This window comes from Microtus oregoni, unplaced genomic scaffold (assembly GCF_018167655.1).
Source record: "Microtus oregoni isolate MIOR12 unplaced genomic scaffold, Mior012 000010F_ref0000083, whole genome shotgun sequence".
NCBI classification, from domain to species: Eukaryota; Metazoa; Chordata; class Mammalia; order Rodentia; family Cricetidae; genus Microtus; species Microtus oregoni.
In genome coordinates this window covers 39,545,471-39,563,099 of record NW_024543069.1, presented here as the reverse complement: position 1 = coordinate 39,563,099, position 17,629 = coordinate 39,545,471, and the positions used below count along the sequence as shown (strand labels likewise).

At 41.3% G+C, this 17,629-nt stretch overlaps 1 protein-coding gene across 2 annotated transcripts in view; it reads right to left on the bottom strand.

Annotated features, from left to right (window-relative positions):
- Positions 1-17,629, bottom strand: part of Pik3ca (phosphatidylinositol-4,5-bisphosphate 3-kinase catalytic subunit alpha) — a 72,136-nt gene that overhangs the window by 20,454 nt on the left and 34,053 nt on the right. For both annotated transcript variants that reach the window (XM_041659579.1, XM_041659581.1), the window contains exons 2-9: positions 11,105-11,532; positions 10,409-10,618; positions 9,160-9,410; positions 7,207-7,452; positions 6,434-6,519; positions 3,034-3,139; positions 2,268-2,420; positions 2,049-2,183 (exon numbers count right to left, since the gene is read on the bottom strand). In XM_041659579.1, coding sequence (XP_041515513.1) covers positions 2,049-2,183; positions 2,268-2,420; positions 3,034-3,139; positions 6,434-6,519; positions 7,207-7,452; positions 9,160-9,410; positions 10,409-10,618; positions 11,105-11,456 — 1,539 coding nt within the window. In that variant the 5' untranslated portion in view covers positions 11,457-11,532. The remainder of the gene's footprint in view (positions 1-2,048; positions 2,184-2,267; positions 2,421-3,033; positions 3,140-6,433; positions 6,520-7,206; positions 7,453-9,159; positions 9,411-10,408; positions 10,619-11,104; positions 11,533-17,629) is intronic.

The window sequence follows — 17,629 nt, the reverse complement described above, 5'->3', positions numbered from 1 at the left end:
AAAAGTGTTACATATCATGGAGCATGGAAGAAATACTATGAAAGTGTGGCAAAGTCTTTGACAGAAAATATAGAAACAGAATCATTCCTTGATTAGCACTCAGTTGACTAGACAGAAGTAGACTTAGTCTATCACTGGAAATACTTCCACTCATTTCATCTTTACTGAGGATGTACACTGTTTGACATTGTGTTTACAAGACAAATCTCACCAAGACCAGAATCTGAAGCTGTGGTTCTAAAGTGGAGTAATTTCCCACCTCCCGTGGACCTTTGGTTGTATCTGAAGAAATTTTTTGATCATCAGTTTGTGTCTAGTGGTTCAGAAGCCACAGATATGGCTCGGCACCCAGTGACATGCAGCATAATCTACAAAATAGATTCACGTGGCCTTCAGAGCAGGGCTGAGGCTGAGAAACAGTGCTGCCCAAACCCCATGATTTCCCCAGTAATGATGAAACAGCCTCCTCTGTAACTTCTATACCAACTAGAGAGAGTGAGAATTTCTGTCCAGTCAATGTCTAACCACCACAAGGAAAAAATTTTTACAAAGCTGGTATTTGCAGACTCATTTAAATCTCTATCTTCTTCTTAGAAGATGTCACAGACACTGGGCAATTCAGGGAGGAAAGGAGGGTGATGGACTAATGACTGGACTTCCCTGTGGCCCTCTCCAGGCTATTAGACCCTCCTCTACATCTCTGTATTAGTTTAGTCTTCTCTGAGGATGACTGGAAGGAATGAAATAGAAAAATGCCTTAATATCTAGGAAAACTAAAGTCCCATAATTATCTTACACTTAGAAACATTCCCTACATATCTAAATGGCAAAGACTTCCATATATTCTATAAAAATAAATAAAACACACTACAAGTCAAAAAACCTCAGCCCTCACCAAGTGTTACCTTACTCAAAAAAGAGATGTTTTTTCTTTATTTTTGCTTTGTTTTTATATTGTGTACACAGGAAAACAATCAGTTTCAACTGTGTGGCAAGATGTCCTCTGAAGTTCTTAGGCACTGCAATCATTGTGCCTGGCCAGGCACCCTTGCCAACCTCAGTCCACTATTAGTCCGCTGGTCTCACATCGTGTGGAAAGGACACCCTCCTGGAAGCACCTCTGAGCACCCACCCTTTGTCATCAGGAAACAAGCACAACGAGTAAGTGGTCTTTGATCTGAAGTGCTCTGGTGTTCAGCCTACGGTTAGCAATAGATAACAAGGTAAACAGTTATACTGTTTTCCACACTTTACTTCTAGAGACCTGGACTAACACTTTGTGATGAAGAGTTGCTTTGCTGCCTCCAAGTAGAACTCATGTTTATACTTCAGTTTCAACTCCCAGCCGCTACTCAGAGAGGCCTTTCCTGGGCCTAACGTACACTAGCTCTACCCACCTCAGTTATCCTTATACTATTGTTCCCCAGTCCCTCTCCACCATACATGCTGTATGATCTTGGACATCTCTTTAGTCCAAAACTTCATTACAGCATCTATACGAGTGTTTTATACACGGCAGCATTCAATAGGGCTTCAAATAAAGTACGAAGAAACAGGTACAGGAGGACAGGAGGCTACAGAAAGATCTCTCCTGTGGCATTGCTACAGAGTGTTGTATTCCTTTACACTGTATGAAGACACGTCACTGTGACAGGTTTCATAAAAAGATAAATAGCCAATAGCTGGCCAGGGAAGAAGGTAGAGTTGCTAGGTAGATGAGGAGGAAGTCTGATATGTAGGAGATGAGGTAACACGCCATTAGCCATGTGGCAGCATGTGAAGTAATAGAAATGGATTGATTTATGTTATAAGAGCTAGTTAACTATCGGCCAAGCTTTCATAATTAGTTAAGTCTCTGTCGTTTTTTTGTTTTTTGTTTTTTTTTTTTTTTTTTGGTGAGCTCGTGACCCAAAGAAAAGTCCATCTACAACAGAGCTCAGTAGTATCCACACCAGGATGATCGAGCTACACAACTCTCATGGACACAAAGCAGGTGCTCATCTCTAGACACTATGGCAGAGACAAAGAAATGCAGGTGTGTGTCTTACCAGTCCTGTATGAGAGTAACTGAACCCAGCTTCTCGGGACACAGACCAGTTGGCATGCTCTTCAATCACAGACATGTCGGGAAACTTCACCACACTGCTGAACCAATCAAACTCCAGCTCTAAGCAAGGAGTTTCCTATAAGAAAGAACAAAGGTTATTGCATACATGTTATGCTTAGCTGTCATAAAGAAAACTGATTTCTGATAATAAAAAGCTTACTTTATTTGGATTTGACCCAGTAACACCAATAGGGTTCAGCAGATCTTCTAACCCATGTGGTACAGGCCAGAGATTCAAAGCCATTTTCCCGGATACTAGGGTGTCTGTGTAATCAAACAAGTTTATATTTCCCCAGGCCAATGGACAGTGCTCCTTAATGAAACAAAGAAAATATTCACGATTCTGTGAATAAACCACACATTTCCAAATACACTTCTTCCCTTGGAGGAGAATTCAACAGCTGTATCTATAGTTAAAGGAATACAAAGTCTACCAAAGCCACAAAGGCTTTCCAATATCAGGGTTTTCTGTGCTTTTCCCACTGGAAATCCCAGTGTTTTCTCTCTTTTAAGTGGACTCCAGCGCAGGAGTGAGGTGTGTAGTAACTCTTGCAGAACCCAGCATGCTTAAAGAATTACACATAAACTCAGGACCTACTTATTCACCAGCCATTTATTTCTCAAGCTCTCCTACTGTATTCTTAAAAGATACACTCACTAATATCTTACAAAGCTTTAATCAATTGATACTTTACTTAAAAAAAAAAAAGTCAGCATGGTGGCACACGCCTGCCATCTGCATTTGAGAGGATGAGAAAGACAATTCGGTGCTCAAGAGAACCCTGGGTTACATACATGGCAGGATGAGTCCGAACCAAGAAACAAAAGAGGAAATCTGCCCATTTTGTAAGGAAGCATGAATCAGAGCTGTCAAGGGATTCTGGAGGTAGCCACATCTAGAGATAATATCACCCGAGATACTGTACCTCCTTAGCACCCTTTCGGCCTTTAACAGAGCAAATGGAAAGGCAGAGGCGAGCAGCACGAGGAAGATCAGGAATGTATATGTCATAATTCAGCCATTCACTCCACCTATAGAGAATTGGTAAAAACAAAGCTATTCCCAGAATGCACATGGCTCCACAATACATCAACACTAAGACGAGGGAAATGACAATCAAAGTCGCAGGACAGAACTGTATTAAAATGGCCAAAGAGTTGGGTGTGGTGGTTCACACCTTTATCCCAACACTCAGGAAGCAAAGGCAGGTTTTGTGAGTTCAAAGACAGCCTGACCTATATAGCAAGTTCCAGGTCAGTCAGAGTTACATAGTGAGACCCTGTTTCAAAAACCTGGATTGTGTTGAGGGGTGATGTCTGGGTCAGTACTACTGGCCATAAAGAGTATGCAAAAAATTAAAACTTCACAGATGGAAAAGATAATGGGCAGGTGGCAAAGAACACACTAACAGGAAACCTCATGCATTAGCACTAAATATAACATTTGTTATAACGAAACTGGAAAGCCTTGTAAAATGAACAAATACATACCCAACTTCACTATGAACAAAACACAATAATGATCTATAGACTGCTAACTGAACTTTTCATAATAGCCTCCAACTGCAAATAACCCAAAAGGGAAATACACTTGCAGAAGCCAGGATACTTGTTCCCTTTAGGGGAGGAAAATCAATAGACTGGCCCTGGGCACAAGGGACCACTTTTTCTGTTTTTATTTTATGATCAGTGTCTGGGGGAGAGAGAGACAGAGAGACAGAGAGAGAGAGAGAGAGAGAGAGAGAGAGAGAACGAGAACTTCAGGAGTCAGTTCTTGCCTTCTACTTTGGAACAGATGTCTTGTTTCTACTACTGTGCTGTGCACCACAGGCTCCCAGCCTACAGTCTCCTGTCGCTCCCTTCCATGGAAGTGCTTTCCGTGGAAGTGCTGGGATTACACATGTGAACCACCACACGCAGCTTCTGTTTTATTTCTAGGCATGGTCTGATGTATTCCAAGTTGGCCTGGAACTTGCTGTGCTCAATGGTAACTTGAAACATTAGCTCTTTCTGCTTCCACCTCTTGAGTGCTGGGATTACAGGTTTGTACCTGACTTTATGCAGTGCTAGGGACTGAACACAGGGTTTCATGTTTGCTAGGTAAACGTCCTACCAACTAAGCTATACCCTCAGCCTCCGCATCCAGCTTTTTATGTGAGTTACGGAACTTAAAATGATTCCACCTACCAGGCTTTCAAAGTCAGTGCTTTTACTCACTGAACCACCTTCCCAACGCAGAAGAAGCTTTGTGTGTGCTGGGACATGTCCTAGAGCTATGATCAGATAGGTGAGTTATATACTTATGATCTCCATACTTTGTGTGTGGTGCATGTACGTGTGCACATGCATACTCACCACGTCCATATACTTATGCATTATGTGCGTGTGGAAGCCCAATGCTGGCTGGCTGTCTTCTTCACTCATCCTTCATATTATTTTTTGAGACAGGGTCTCTCACTGACCCTGGAGCTTCCCCTTTTAGCTTTATGGCTGGGCCAATGAGCCCACAAGATCTACCTGTCTCTATCTCTCCCAGTGCTGGAATTACAGACAGGCACTGTATCATCCAGGTTTTTATGTAGGTACTGCAGATCTGAATTCGGAACACCATGCTGAAATAGCAAGCCATTTATTTACCCACCAAACCATCTCCCTAGCCCTCATGATCTGTATACTTTTATGCATGAATAAAATTTGATCTGTTAAAAATCTAACCAAACAGAAAAGGGAAACTAGCTAGTGGGAATCAGCTAACAATTACAGTTTTATTTATTTTTATACATAATCAGTTTCATTCAGAACAACATCCCTAATTTCAGCATATAAACAAAATGAAGGCTATATACAGGGCTGGGAAATGGTTGTTAGTAAAATGCTTCCCTGCAAGCACAGGAACTTGAGTAAAACCCCTAAAACTTGTGTGATAAAAGCCAGGTAGGGTGGGGGGTGGGGGCAAAGACAGGTGGATCCCTGGGCCTTGATAGTCAGCCCACCTAATCTACTTGAAAATTTATTAAAGTCAATTAATGTATCAAGCAAAAAGTGGAGGGCCTCTGGAGAATGAAACCCAGGTTATAATCTTTGGCTTCCATTTTCCAATGTGTGTCCTTCCCGCTGTCTTCAGACAAAGTATTTTAAATTTTATTTATTTGGGGGGACACACCTGATTTATTAGTTTGAAACTTCCCAGGCTGCACATGAATAAATGGAAAGTGCCATCCACACTCCCAGAGAACTGTTCCCTGGGTCCAGTGGAACTAGCACAGTCCTGTTCCTAATACCAACTGCGACACAGACCAAGTTATTTATTTGTTCAAGATTTACTTATGTACATGGATATGCTTACAGGAGCATATTTGCACACATGTGTGAATGAAGGCACGTGGGGAACAAAAGTGAGTGTTGTTTTCCATTAATTTCTGTCCACTCCTTTGAAGCAAGGTCTTTCCTGAAGCTAGTTTACTTACTCAGCTTGGCTGGCAGCTATGAAGCCTCAGTGGTCCTATGTCTCCATCTTTCTTGAACTGGAATTATAGACATGTGTGGGATGCCCAGGTGGCTACACGAGTGCTAGATCTTAATTCCTGTCCTCATGATTGTACAGCAAGAGCTCTTAGCCAGGGCTGGAGAGACGGCTCACAGTGCATCACTTGCTGTTCTTGCAGAGGACCCAGGTTTAATTCCCAGCAACCACACGGCACTTTATAACTGTAACTTCAGTTGCTAGGAATCAGATGCACTCTTCTGGCCTCCGTGGACATGGGGCATGCACATACATACACGCAGGCAAACACACACATACCCATACTTTTATTTGTTTTTAAAGAGCTTAATCACTGAGATATCTCTCTAGTCTCCTCCCCCAGGTTATTTTTAAGAAATAGTTTTATAAATGTGGTCCAAATTGATTGTTCTTTTTGGAAAATAACTGGTATATGTATAAAAATATCATAAAATATTAAATTCACCCAGTAAATGAGAAGCATAAATATGGAGCCAACAATCTCAGGAAGTCGTCCAAGGTGCCCAGCAACCCACTTTTCCACAGTAAATGCCTTTTATCAAAGACCCTAGTTATGTGTTCGTGGGAATCATACAAAGGAGACTGCCTTAGAGCTCAGGTCTTGACTTTTTTTTATCGAGAACAAGACTTTGACCATGTTCCCTTTACTCCCTGAAACAATGGCAGGAGTGAAGCAGATAAACCTTTGGGATAAAATCTGACAGAGTCAGTCACAGAAAGTCCTTATGTTCTTTATGTAAATAATGGAAATGGGATAACTTGTGTAAAATTAGTGACATGAAATATGTCCAAACCCCTCTTACCTAGGATTGGAACAAGGTACTCTTTGAGTGTTCACATTGTCACATAAGGGTTCTCCACCATGGTAGATACCTGTGCGAACATAGATCTGAAAGAGAAGGAAACTATACACTATATATAGTGTATACACACCCACTCATATATATGCATTATGAACACTCAACAGAACCAAGCACTACAAAATAACTGATGTAAATGAGAGAGTCAGGAGATCTTTTGCTCAGATGGCTTCTTTGTATAAATTTACAGTTAACTATTGCCTTCACCAACTAATGATGGGCCCCTGACCCAGTAGGAAGTTAGCATAGCCAAGAGCCCCCCCCCGGGGGGGGGGGCACTATGCCTAAAACACAGAGGCCTTCACTTTTCCAAGATAAGCTGGTGTTAGGTATTCTTTCAAACTCCTGAAGCTAGAGGAACAGTTCCCTAAGACATGAACAGTTCTGTTATGAGATGTTAAGACTTTCACACAATGAGATTAAATAAAGACTATAAAAAGACTCACTTTAGGTCCGATCACTGTTTTTAACTAAACAGACTGTAAAACTTTCTACTTTAAAAAGCCTACAGTTATGGATATTATAATTATAGATTAACTGTGTGAAAGCTGAGGCAGGTGTAACTCAAAAAGAAATCATGACTCATTTATATTTTCTGAGATTTGTGTTTTAAGTCATGTGTAAAGCTACCACAGGTCAATAGTTTACACTGTGTTCAAATTAGGCTAATAAAACAATGACTTCCATAGAACAAACATCAGCCTTTGTGACCTTACCTTATCAATGTCTCGAATATTTACATTTACATAGGTTGCACAAAGAATTTTGATTCTGAGTGCACTATTAATAACCCAGAGGGATTTCGTAGATGTCTCTCCATTCATATAGGGCGTGGCTGTGGAGATCCGCCTGGAGTAAGATGGCATTGTGAAGCTATCCATCGGCAGCTGAGAGTAAAGGCTCTCCTTGGCCATCAACATCAAGTTGGGCATCCTCCCCAGCATTATACAGCTTCTGATGTACTGTAAGAGATCAGAGTGAGAGAAGCAACCATTGCCCGTGAGGTTCTTCATCCCAAAGATAACATGCAGGAATGTTATGAGCATTTACAAAGGTGATTTTAAAAATCAAACATAGACCACATTTGTTACCAGTTGTTTTTTTTTTTATTAAATTGGAATTAGTTTCAAAGAATTTCTGAATATATTTATAAAGTAAAAAACTAGGATCAATTTTTGACACTATCATGTTACTCTTAACTGCAAAACACTAAAAACAAAGATCAGAAATGACCAGTGTAGGGAAGAGCAGCTTCCTCTGTCACAGTCCATGTCATACGTCACCAGGGCCAAACCCCACACCCCTCCCTCCACACAGTTCCTGAGAAACATTTATTTTACTGAAACAATAAAGGCCCATAAGTAAGCTGGTATGGTCACCTACACTGGCAATCCTAGCACGTGAGGAGTGGATGGAAAAGATGAAGGTGTACGGTCATTGTTTGCTACATGGCCAATTTGAAGCCAGCCTGGGCTATATGAGACTCCGTCTCAAATAAACAAAATTCCAAACAATAAAAACAATAAGCAAATGATACTCAGAGCTATAGAGAAATTTAAAAATGTTAAAATTCATTGATCTGAGTTTTGAAATAGCAGGATGTGTGTGTGTGCAGAGTTCAAGGTCAGGAATGCTCCTCAATCACTGTCCACTTATTTTATTGGGAGAGGGAACATGGAGCTCAGTAAGGACGAGGCTGGCTGGCCAGAGAACTTTATGGATCCTCCTGTCTCTGCCTCCCCAGTGTCGAGATGTCAGGCACAGGTTGCCAAGCCTGGCTCTTATGTTAGTGTTAGGGATCCAAGCACAGGTCCTCCTCAGATTGTACACCAAAGCACTTTACCAAACGGCCCATCTCCCCAAGTCCAAGATAAAGGTTCTTTAAAAACTGTATTTGCTTATTAATGTACACGTACACAGAGCATGCATGGAATTCAAAGGAGTTTAAAGCTGGTTCTCTCTCCATCTTGGTGGCCCCCAGGATACAGGTTTTTGGTCCATACACAAACATAACCCCATATTCTCCTATCTATCAGCAACTGAAGGCCAGTGTCTGTATTATAAAACAGTGATTGGTGTGTACACCACCGTTGCTTCTCAAAGGACAGAGAAAGAGGAGGAAGGTCAGTAGTGATCTTAATAAACAATGCTCTACTTTAACACTGTCCCCGTATCATTATTGGAGAGCAAGAAAGTCATGAAATACCCCCTATTTTGTAGTTAGTATAACTGCCACATCTTCAGGCTCTCAAATAATTATATTATTTGAATAAAAACTTAAATAGAAGAGGGGCCTGGTTGAAAGCAAGGTGATCAGAGGGAGTAGGGAAACTCATTCATCCCAGCGGGGTTGACTATGATCAAAACACATGATATACATATATGACACAAATGACCACAGGAGGATAGGTAGTTCAGTGGTGGAAGACTTGGGTGGCATTCATGAGGTCCTAGGTTCAATCTCTGGTAGTGGCAGAAATAAAACAAAACAAAAAGACACAACTCACAAAGGAAAATGTCATTTCAGTGAAACTTACTATTAGTATTAAACAAAATTAAAATATGCTAATAAATAAGCTTATAAATTCTGTTTGCTAATATTAACTATTAATCATCAAAAGTACAGGCTAAGGACATATGCAGTCCTGGAGTGGGCATCCATCACTCACCTTGTACTGGCTCAGAGGATACTTTTCTAGGAAGTACTCATCGCAGCCACACACTTTCAGAATATACTTGCCCTGGTATTCTAAGACACAGAGTTTCAGCTGCTCAGAGGAGAGCAGCATACTCCGAGTCTTTTTCCTGATGGCTTCAGCAATGACTTGCTCTGGCACACAGTCATGGTTGATCTTCAGGGTGTACTTCTGCTTGTCATTGTTTGGAGAGACGATTACCCAAATCACCACTATGATTTGTCCTGTAACAAGAAAACAATGCTGGATGCAATGTTGGTGTCAATTCATCTCTCTGAAGACAAGTCTCAAGAAGTTTTCACTCTCTGTTCTTGTAACTACAACCAGAAAGGATTCTAGTTAACATGATTAACTAGAGGCGAAGATCTGGCGGAAACAGGCAATGTTCACACCTGGCAGACTTTCATACAACATCCTAGGCTCCTTTCTGACTAGCCTAGTGGATCACTAAAACACAAGGCCGAGCTCATCACCACTGTAAACTGCAAGCTGCACTTCACAGAAAGACATGAGAGGGTCTCAAGTTTACCAGTTCATGAACTACTCAAAGGAAAGGGAGCACCATCGTTAGAATGAAGAAAAGATGGAAGAAGAATAAACAGGGAAAGGGAAAAGGAAGTTTTGATTTTTCTCTTACTAAGACCAATTAAGTCATGGACACTGAGAATCTGCCAGATGTGAACATTGCCTGTTTCCACCAAATCTTCACCTCTAGTCAATCAGGTTAACTAGACATTGTTTCTAGTTATGTCCTTAGAAAAGTAAAAAAAAAAAAAACCACAGTGAAGCATGACAGTGTTTTCCTGTCAGAGGACAGATCGCTAAAATGTATGTGTCTGTGCTTGTTTTTATGAACTCTTTTCCTTCTTTTTTATCGGTGGTGCTGGGTATCAAACTCACGGCCTTGTGCACATAGGGCAAATGCTCTAGACAACAGCTCCTTCTGTTTTTATTTATAAAAAAGAAAAAGATAAGCAGCTCAATTTTGTCTGCATTCTGTCAACAGTGAATTCTAAACTCAGTTCTTTAGTTTGAGCGAGAGAAGTATTCACCAAGGGCTGAGTTAGGGAGTCTGTGCTTCCTGTCTACGAGTTATCACTTAGCACTCTACTCTCGTGGGGCAGCAGACCTTGTCTCCAAGCTCAGCATCCAGCCAGCAAAAAGCAATGGTGCAGAAGAAATCAGAGCAGTGACAGGAGTTCACTGCTGACGGTCTCCTTACCTTTATCTAACTTGTTGTAGATGTGCTTTGGCAATTCTGGGGAAGACTCTACATTGGGAGGGTAGACATACATTGCTCTGCTGTGAGGCGAGTTGAGATCCCGCAGATCCACGGCTTCTTTGCAAACATTCAGAATGTTCCTTCGGAAGTCCTGGACTTCTGGATCTTTAACCATGTCAAATTCACACACTGGCATGCCAATAACAAAACCTGAAAAATAAGGTATTTATAAAGAATGCAGGGCAGATGGGGTCCTTACAAACTCAGAACTGTGCACATTTGGAAAAGCCTAAAAGTCAAAAAAGTTTCTGAGTTAAAAAAAAAAAATCACTGATGAATTTAAGAGCTGATGAAGCCTTAAGCATTTTAAATATATTATATGTATTTTCCATACACATATTAATATTAAAATAGAATCACTATCAACTTTTTTACAGAGTAATAAAACTTGGCTATAGCAGATCTAAGTCCTCCTCCTAATTGCATTTTTTACGGAAAACCCTACAGAACATCAAAGTTTTAAGATATTCTATAGCTCAGGGGTAAACCACTACTTTAGATTTTTTAAAAAAAGAAATTACTTAAAGATTACAAAGGTAGTGATTCAGACAAAGTATCTTAATGAAACAAAGAATAGATGCCAGTCATTTGCAGTTTAGCAATGACAATGTCAGTTAGCTGAAAATTATATCATACCAATTTCTCGATTGAGGATCTTCTCTTCACGGTTGCCTACTGGTTCAATTACTTTTAAAAAGGGTTGAAAGAGCCGAAGGTCACAAAGCCGTCTTGTTTCATCAAAAAATTCTTCTCTTTCTGCTTCTTGGGTAACACTTACAAAAATGTAAGAAGATTCATCTTGCAGAAGCTGATGTAGAGGGTATTTTCTGGCTTCTTTAAATAGTTCATGTTTGATGGTGATTAGCGTAGCCTCACGGAGGCATTCTAAAGTCACTATCATTCCATTTGGGAGCAAACATTCCACTAGGATTCGCGGGGGCATCAAGTGGATGCCCCACAGTTCACCTGACGATGGCCGTGGAGGCATTGTTCTGATCCTCTGCCAACTTTACATAGAAAACCACTTTATGGAATCAGAGAGATGGCTGTCCCCAAACAGTGCCCTGAACAAGAGAAGAAAACCACCTGTTAGAGAGAAGCAACTCCTGAGCGCACACCAATGATGACTGCACTGCGAAATGTAATTGTTCACATCCTGTTGTCTGAATGATCAGAGCAATCATAACTTATGTGTTTTAATCTCGACTGTTGCTCTAAACTATGCTATAAAGATCTTATTACAACAGATACTAGAACAACTTTCATTTAATTAGATTTAATGAAAAATTTTAAAATGCAGAATAGATTTTCCAAGCGAAGTCTCATAAAAACATAGGCAATGGAAAGAATGAAAAAATAAGCTGCAACTCAACCACAACTTTCCAGCTCACCAGGCTGGTGGTGTAGGCCCGCAATCTCAGCTACTCTGGCTGAGGCAGGAGGACTGCAGTTCAAGGCTTGCTTGAAAAGTTTAGCAAGGCTGTCTCAAGAACAAATCAACACCAAGAGATTAGTAGAGACCTTGCCTGGCACGTGAGGGAGTAAACTCCCTCCGACCACACACACAAAATCCCACCAAGTTTTCTCTAAAGGTGACTGGGTTCTGTCACGTTTATCATTCTCCATCATTTTAGGATGCAAGAGATTTTAAATATAAGTACAGCCCAGAAAAATCCAAATACTTTTCCTTCCTTACTCTTCCCCCAGCATATTTTCGTAATGAGATACTAAATGGCTAAGTCTTTATATTTTAATCTTTCTAATTTCCCTCAAATATTTTTTATTATTTAAATCCACATATATGCGTGGATATATATGTCTGTGTGATATGTGCAAGTGAGTGTAGGTGCCTGCAGAGGCCAGAGGTGACAGATTCCCTGGAGTTGGAGTTACAGGCAGTTGTCAATCACATGTTATGGGTCCTCTGGCAGAGCAGTGTGCTCTTAACTAAAAGCCATATTTCCAGGACTCCTGCAATTTCCTTCCTATTGGTGGTGGGGTTGTGGTGTAGGAGTTCCTTCTGTTTGTGTGTTGCTTTCATTGGTTAAAGAATAAAGAAGCTACCTTGGTCTAGTTGACAGGGCACAACTTAGGTAGTTGGGGAAGACAGAACTGAATGCTGGGAGGAAGAGAGGCAGAGTAGGAGAGAGAGACACCATGGAGCTGCCAGAATCAGACATGCTGAATCTTTCCTGGTAAGCCACTGCTACGTGGTGATACACAGATTAATAGAAATGGGTTAAACTGAGATGTAAGAGTTAGCCAATAAGAAGTTAGAGCTAATGGGCCAAGCAGTGTTTTAATTAATAAAGTTTCTGTATGGTTATTTCAAGTGTAAGCTAGCTAGGCGGCTGGTATGGACAAGCAGCTCCTCCTTGCAACAGGGTTGTTTTCTGTCCAAGTGATATTTTTAGACCACTCTAAGGTTTTGTTTGTTTGTCCAAGAAAAAGTCTAAGGTAGTCTAAGGCTGGTGCGGAATTTGTGAGATAGCCAAATCTAGCCTTTCTTATGTTCTGATGCTTCTGCTTCCACCTACTGACTGCTGGGGTTTGGTGTGTGTGGCACTATGCCTGGCTTCCATCCTGTTTTTAAAGGCTTGTTTTCTTTTTCTTTTTTTAATTTTTTTTGTGTATGTGTGTGCACATGTGTGCATGTGTGTGTGTGTGTGCCTGCAGAGGCCAGAAGAGAGCATTAAATTCACAGAGGTACAGCTGAAGTTAGAGGTGGTTGTGAACTGCCTGATCTGGGTGCTGGGATGTGAACTCTGGTTCTCTGCAAGAGCAGCAGCAAATATGCTTAAATCAAAGTCCACCTCTCTAGCCCCTCAGTCATTCATTTGTTTTGGAGACAGGGTTTCTTTGTGTAGCCCTAGCTGTTCTGGAACTCACTCTATAGGCCAGGCTGGCCTCTAACTCAGAGATCTGCCTGCCTCTGCCTCCTAAGTACTAGGATTAAATGTGTGTGCTACCACCCACCCCATTTGATTTTTAAATGATGATTTAAGTATTCTGTCATAAAACAAAATATCATCAATGGATTTCCTTGAGGCATGATGATGAATCTGCACCACCTTTGTACTCCTGCCTTAGATTCTGAGGGATACATGACTCTGTGTCAGTACAATGATCCCCTCACTTCTGGTTAAGTAGCATAACACTTCAAAAACTATTAAGTATAGTAGTATTTGAAAGACTCAGTTTTACATGACAACACTTTTGAGGGTTCAGTTGGAAGATGCCACTGAAACCCATAAAATACACACGCCAGCAAGCTAGCTAAGTGGGTAAAAAGTGCTTGCCATGCAAACCTGAGCCCTGGATCCAATAGACCAACTCCCAGAACCGTCCTCTGACCACATCTGTGCCATGCACGAGTGACCCCCATCAACCCGCAAAACCCCACCAAGTCTTCTCTTAAAGAGAAAATGCAAATTAACTCCCTGCTGTTCCACGGTTCTTTCATTTAGTAAGTGAAACTGGAAGTCAGTCACCACAAAAGCAAAACAGAAGGCACAAAATGAAAAAGAAGTGAAGGGGCTGGAGAGATGGCTAGCAGAGGACCCTACTCAGGTTCAGTCCCCAGTCCTCAGAGGCTCAGAACCATCTATAATTCCAGTTCGAGGGGATCTGACTCCCTCCTCTGGCCTCCATGGGCACCAGCCATGCACATGGTACAGAGACATACATTAAGGTGAAATAAAAACAAGAAAGGAAAGTGGAACTGTAGAAATGGGTGGAAATGCCCCGGACATCCTGCAGATGTGGTCACTCTAGCCTGTGGTACATGATAGCAGGACAAGATGGCTCTAATGGACACTGCTTCTTCCCAGGGGTGTTAGTCCTGTCCCAGGATCAAGTTTGTATTAGGTAGGTGTCTTATTGTTATGAAGAGACACCATGACCACAGCAATTCTTACAAAGGAAAACATTTAATTGGGCTGGCTTACAGTTCAGAGGTCTAGTCCATTATCCTCATGGCAGGAAACATGGGAGCAGGTAGATATGGTGCTGGGGAGGTAGCGGAGTTCTACATCTGGATTGGCAGGCAGCAGGAAGAGAGAGTGACACTGAGCCTGGCTTGAGCACTTGAAACCTCGAAGACCATTCCCACTGACACACTTCCTCCAACAAGGCCACACCTCCAAATAGTGTCACTCTATGAGCCTATGGGAGCCATTTTCATTCAAACCACCATAGTATGTAATGAAGACTAAAACAGATGTCCTTTTCTGCCCCTCAGAAGACAAACTCCAGAGTGCGAAGACCATGCGGTATGTGTGATGGTGGTTATACTCAGAATTCCAGAGCAGAAGAAAAACTAAGGTGGACAGTTTCTATAAACATCCTGTGTCCAGATGACTCACTGGAGGTAGGGAAGAAAGACAGCCTACGGAGCACAACAAAGAATCAGAGAGTGAACTGGGAAAGGGTGCAGGGGCATGACACAGTCTAGAAACCTGTCACTCCCTGATTCCTCAGGTTCAGACCCTCCAACATCTAACCCATCCTAAGTTCCTTTAGTTTTCTTATTCGCATTCATTCCCACCCTGGGCAGAGACCATTGCAAAGACCTTAAATGGCTGCCTTTCAATTCTGCTTGCATTCTCTAATTATTGCATCCTTCATTCTTTTATTTAAATGTGTGCAGGGGCACATGCACCTGTATATGGAGAACAGAGGCTGGTGTTGCTGGTGTCCTTAACTACTCTCCACTTCATTTTGTAAGAGGCTCCTATACTGACCTAGAGCTCACCAAGTAGGCTAGGCTGGCTGGCCAGCAAACCCAGGGATCTGCCTCCGCTCCTCCTCTCCAGAATATACCAGCACGTGCAGTTTACTGTGAGTGTAGTGAGCAGACTCAGGTCTTCATGTATGTGCAGAAAGCACACTTACCCATTCAAGTACTTATCCAGTCCCATGTATTTCCTATGCTTAAAAAAAAAATCACAGCCCAGTAAAAAGACTAGATAAATCAAATCCACGTGCACAATTACTGAAGTGACTTACATGGAGGTTTTAAGTATATATTTAACTCTTCCCCGAAAAGAAAATGCCAAATAAGTGAGTACTGACTTTCTGCAAGCATAAAAAAGTTCAAATAGAAACAAAACCAAACCACAAGCCGCACTAAAAGAGCAGCTCTGCTTACAGTTCTTTGCTGAATGGTGCTTCGAAATCTACAACACAGAACTACTGCAACATCTGTTTTCTACAATAACCCAGAAATTCACATGTTCTCTAGGACTAAAGAAGGCTAACAGGTTATCAACTTTATGGCTTACTGTATAATGGTATGGTTACACCCAACAAACTTCATAATTTAACTCTTTTCTTTCTTTTCTTTCCCCCAATTTTTCAAGACAGGGTTTATTTATGTAGCTTTGGAGCCTGTAGACCAGGCTGGCCTCAAACTTACATAGATCTATCTGCCTCTGCCTCCTGAGTGCTGGGATTAAAGGTGTGCACCACCACCACCCGGCCTTAACTCTTTTCATGGACAAGAAATGTGATCACAGTCAAAAACCCCTTCAGGATTTTGGAAAGCAGGGACTGACTAGCATCACAGAAATAACCACACAGCAGCCAGGGCACACATCTTTCTATTAGCTTCATGCTTTCTGCCTTCTCGAGGCAACCTCATTTCAGAACAAAACTGCTAACCCTCAGCTCACACACAGAAATGCAGAGAAGGCAAAGGGACCTCACAACTATGCTGGATAATTCTTTGGGGTGTAGGTACTACCACTTTACTTATGGGGTGTAGGTACTACCACTCTACTTATAAGTAAACCAAAGACCAGAGATGTGATATGATCATTAGGAGACAGATTTTCATTTGAGGAGGCTGCTGGAGATAAAATCCATAGCCTTACACATGCAAGCACTCTATCCTTTGCTTTTGACACAAAGTTCTCATATACCCCAGGCTGGCCATTAACTCAATATGCAGATGGAACTGACCCCAAATTCACAGTCCCCTTGCCTCGGCCTCCTAAGTACTTGGACTATGAGTATGCTCTACTACAGATGGGGATATGTCACTGAAAAATCTACTGGCTCAGAATATTGGGACTATATATTCATTTTTACACTTTGAAGAAGTGTTTTCTTCCTTTTTTTTTTTTTTAAAGGCAAGATCTCATGGCAGGCAGTGGTGGTACATGTCTTTAATCCCAGCACTCGGGAGCAGAGGCAGACAGATCTCTGTGAGTTCAAGGCAGCCTGTCTACAAGAGCTAGTTCCAGGACAGGTTTGGACAGGTTCCAAAGCTACAGACAAACTCTATCTCGAAAAACAAAAAAATAAAAAAAAAATCTCATTAGCCTAGGCTGGCCTTAAACTAACTACTTCTCCTACCTCTATGTCTCATGTGCTTATATTAGGTTCATGCTATTATGCCTATCTGAAAAACAAAGATAAAAAAGAAAAATAAAATTGGCTTTGCTTTCCCTAGCTTTTTACTTATGTAAATAAACTGTTCAATTAAGGTAGTCTTATTTTCTTAGAAGCAGGTATACGTGATTCCTTCCTTGTTGATAAATCACATTCCTCATTATCAGGTTCAGTTACTGTGCTGCCCTGCAGGACACAGCAGGCAAAGTTCCTGATGCTCATTAGGACTGGAGGAAGACTCTGTATTTCCAGTATAAGAAGGTCACTTCTTGGCTAAGGCCAACTGCCTGATCACGGCATCATCTTCTACAGTACCACTCCTATCTAGCTGGACACCATTTTACAACAGCCCGTGAAGCAAAACCATTACCCAACTAAACACAGGAAGTCTATATAGCAGGTGAACAAAGCAGACACTGTCTGATTTTGGAGATATATGTTTAAGATGTTGTTTAATTAATTTCTATCTGTATCAGAAAGCATGAACAATACGTAAGCTATCTGGAAACATCTATCTGTAAGCTTAAGTGCATCTATGCTGACTGAACTGGCAGCCTATGCATACAACAGCCACAACTGCTGAAGCAAGCACCTTGTATTTTCTGGACCTCCTTCCACACATACAGAAATTGTTGAAGGTTTTTTAATAACCTGTATATTATTTCTGAGTTTTTTATGTATTGACACAGACAAGATTATTCTTTTTTTTTAATATTTATTTATTATGTATACAATATTCTGTGTGTATGCCTGCTGGCCAGAAGAGGG